General features: G+C 39.7%; 1 protein-coding gene across 1 annotated transcript; it reads left to right on the top strand.

The window, feature by feature from the left end:
• The first annotated feature begins 337 nt into the window (after positions 1-337).
• Positions 338-2,103, top strand: LOC114190109 (uncharacterized). Its single transcript, XM_028078878.2, has one exon. The coding sequence runs from the start codon at positions 519-521 to the stop codon at positions 1,878-1,880; it is 1,362 nt and encodes a 453-aa protein (XP_027934679.2). The 5' UTR covers positions 338-518; the 3' UTR covers positions 1,881-2,103.
• The last annotated feature ends 621 nt before the right edge of the window (positions 2,104-2,724 follow it).

The raw sequence follows: 2,724 nt of genomic DNA, 5'->3' as shown, positions 1-2,724 counted from the left end.
GAGTGTTAACAAATTATATTTATATTTTATTAAAAATAAAAAAGTAGATTGTAAACCAAATAATAACTAATAAATGAGACATATAAAAGGAAATGTAAAACATGTTTAAAAAAAAAAACACAATGTTATAGCTAAAAAATTAATCTCTCTACAAAACTCAAATTGAGGAATTTTCACGTAGTGCTGATCTCACAAACTCCAGAAAAATTAATTCCGGTGTTTGGTGTAGATACATTTGCTGGTAATGAAAAAAAAAAAAAAGAGAAAGAAGAAAGTATCAGTCTTAACAATTTTGTTTCTACTTTTTTTTTTTTTTAATGAGTCCCTCTCCCTCACTCAATAATCCCCCAACACTGAGTCACTTTTGGGTGCATGCGTGGGAGGTTCAATGACAAAACATTCTAAGTGGCTAACAAAAGTAGTAACAAAAAAGTAGCACTGTAGCAGAGTCTTAGTAGGAAGTAAAAATCCTCACACACACACACAATCACAGAATCATTGGTTGAAAGCGAAATGGGATGAAAACCAAAACCCTACACAAACACCGACACCAACCTCAGCCACACCCAGAAAGAATCATGGGTTTCCTCTTAGTTTTCTTCCCAGAAGACACCATTGCTGCCAAAACGAACCTTCTCTCTTCTTCTTCTTCTTCTTCTTCTTCATCTCTGAAGAGAAGCACCTCAAACACCATTCTCTCCAAAGCTCAATCCACACTCTCCATATGCCTCCTTCTCCTCTTCACCACCCTCCTCCTCTTCACCCTCTCTACATTCCAACCCTCCACCCCCCACAAACCTTCCACTCCCCACAACCCTTCAAACGACGCCGTTTCCCCCGCACTCCAACGCTTGGGCACCCTCTACCGCCGTGGCACCCGCGCCATGAACCACCTTCTCCTCTGCCACGTCTCCCAAGACACCCCTCTCCACCATCTCCGCCTCTTCCTACGACTCCTCCACCGCTCCGGCCTCACCTCCAAATCCGACGTCGTTTTCATCTTCCCCACTTCCTCACCCTCCTTCGCCTCCCTTCTCCACGAAGAGAACAACTCCTTCCTCTCCCTCGTCGCTCTTCATGCCCAGCTCAACTCCACCCGCCGGAGCCCACCCTCCGACTCCACCTTCGACGTCTCTCGCTTCCACAGGTCCCCCGGAAGAGGGGACTCCATCTGGGGGAGGAAAATTCGAAGCTTTTGCAATAGCTCCGAGAGTGAGTTCACTCGGCCGAGTTACGGCTCGGTGTTGAGTTTCGACGCCGACGAACTCGACCCCGAGAACTCTCTCGCTGGCTTCCTCGACCGTGTTCCACTCAGCTTACGACGCTGGGCGTGTTACCCCATGCTGCTCGGGCGAGTCAGGAGGAATTTCAAACATGTCATGCTCGTGGACGTTGACAGCGTGTTGATTTTTAACGACCCACTCGGGCGATTCAGGAATCGGAGTCCCGACTCGGTTTTCGTTTTCCCTAAACGCGGTAGGAACTCGGAGCGAACTCAGTCTCGTCGCGTTGTCAACTCGGCGGTTTTGATGGGCGGTGCTCGAGGGATCCGGCGCGTGTCGCAGGCGATGCTGGTGGAAATTGTGCGAGCCGCGGTGCAGGTGAAGAGGAAGAACTCGGTGTCGGACTCGGCCATTCTGAGTCAACTCGCTAGCAAGGAGTTCGTGTTGAAGAACGTTGATTTGATCGTGGCGAGCGAGCCGTTACCGGAACCGAGTCCGCTCGCATTTGACGCGACGTCGTTTTCGGATCATCTGATAATTGAACGGGGTGTGGGTAACTCTGATCTAAATTCCATTGTTAATAGCCAAATTTGTTCTTCTGTGATCGATTCTTTTGTTTATAGGGATTGTCAACAATTGGAAAAACTAGAAAAATAAAGACAAAATAGAAAAAAAAAATTAAAAAATTCTTACATTGAATTTGCTTTCAAAAAAGTATAGTAGTTTTACGACATAAATTTTCTGACCATCTCTCCTCTGTTATAACAGTTTTGTTGGTTGTTGTATAACTGTATATTTATTTGTTCAAGTTTCCTTGTGGACCAGTGCTGAATCTGACCTTACAATAAACAACCCTGTAACTTCACTCGTGTCAATGTTACATCTGGCTTTTAAACTTTTTTATTAGTCTATCAATGGATTGTTTAAAAGGTTTAATTAGTTTGATGCTATTTATTTTTTATTTTTTATTTAGATGTGTTATTTTGGTAGTCGTTTTTAAAAGTGTGTTATTTTAGTTCAAATTTTTGAATAAAATGTTTAAATTAAGTTTCAGACAAAAACTAATAAAACCGTTAACTTAATTTATAACTTTTACTACTAAATTTTAATATAAATATCAATACTTAATTTTGTAAGTCATTTTAAAAATTAATACCATTAATAATGTTAATAATTTTTTTGTTGAAAATGATTTTTAGAAATTGAGACTCAATTGATATTTTTTTAAAAACAGATATCAAACTAACAAATATAAAAAAAAGTAAATATCATCTGACTAATTAAATCTCAATTAAAATATAAAAATAAAATATAATTGTGTATATAACATGATAATGGAATCAAAATTATAAATTACCAAAACGGAAAAAGGAAAAAAAAAAGTTAATCATAGGTAAAATTAACATTTTTTTGTTCAGTTTTGTCTACTGTGAATTCTTTAACTACTTTCTGGAACATAATTATTAATGCTGTTATTGATAACTTAACAGCAGGAAAAAGT

This window comes from Vigna unguiculata, chromosome 7 (assembly GCF_037176805.1).
Source record: "Vigna unguiculata cultivar grain cowpea cultivar isolate G323 ecotype 2 chromosome 7, ASM3717680v1, whole genome shotgun sequence".
NCBI lineage: Eukaryota > Viridiplantae > Streptophyta > Magnoliopsida > Fabales > Fabaceae > Vigna > Vigna unguiculata.
This window is presented reverse-complemented; position numbering and strand designations above follow the sequence as displayed.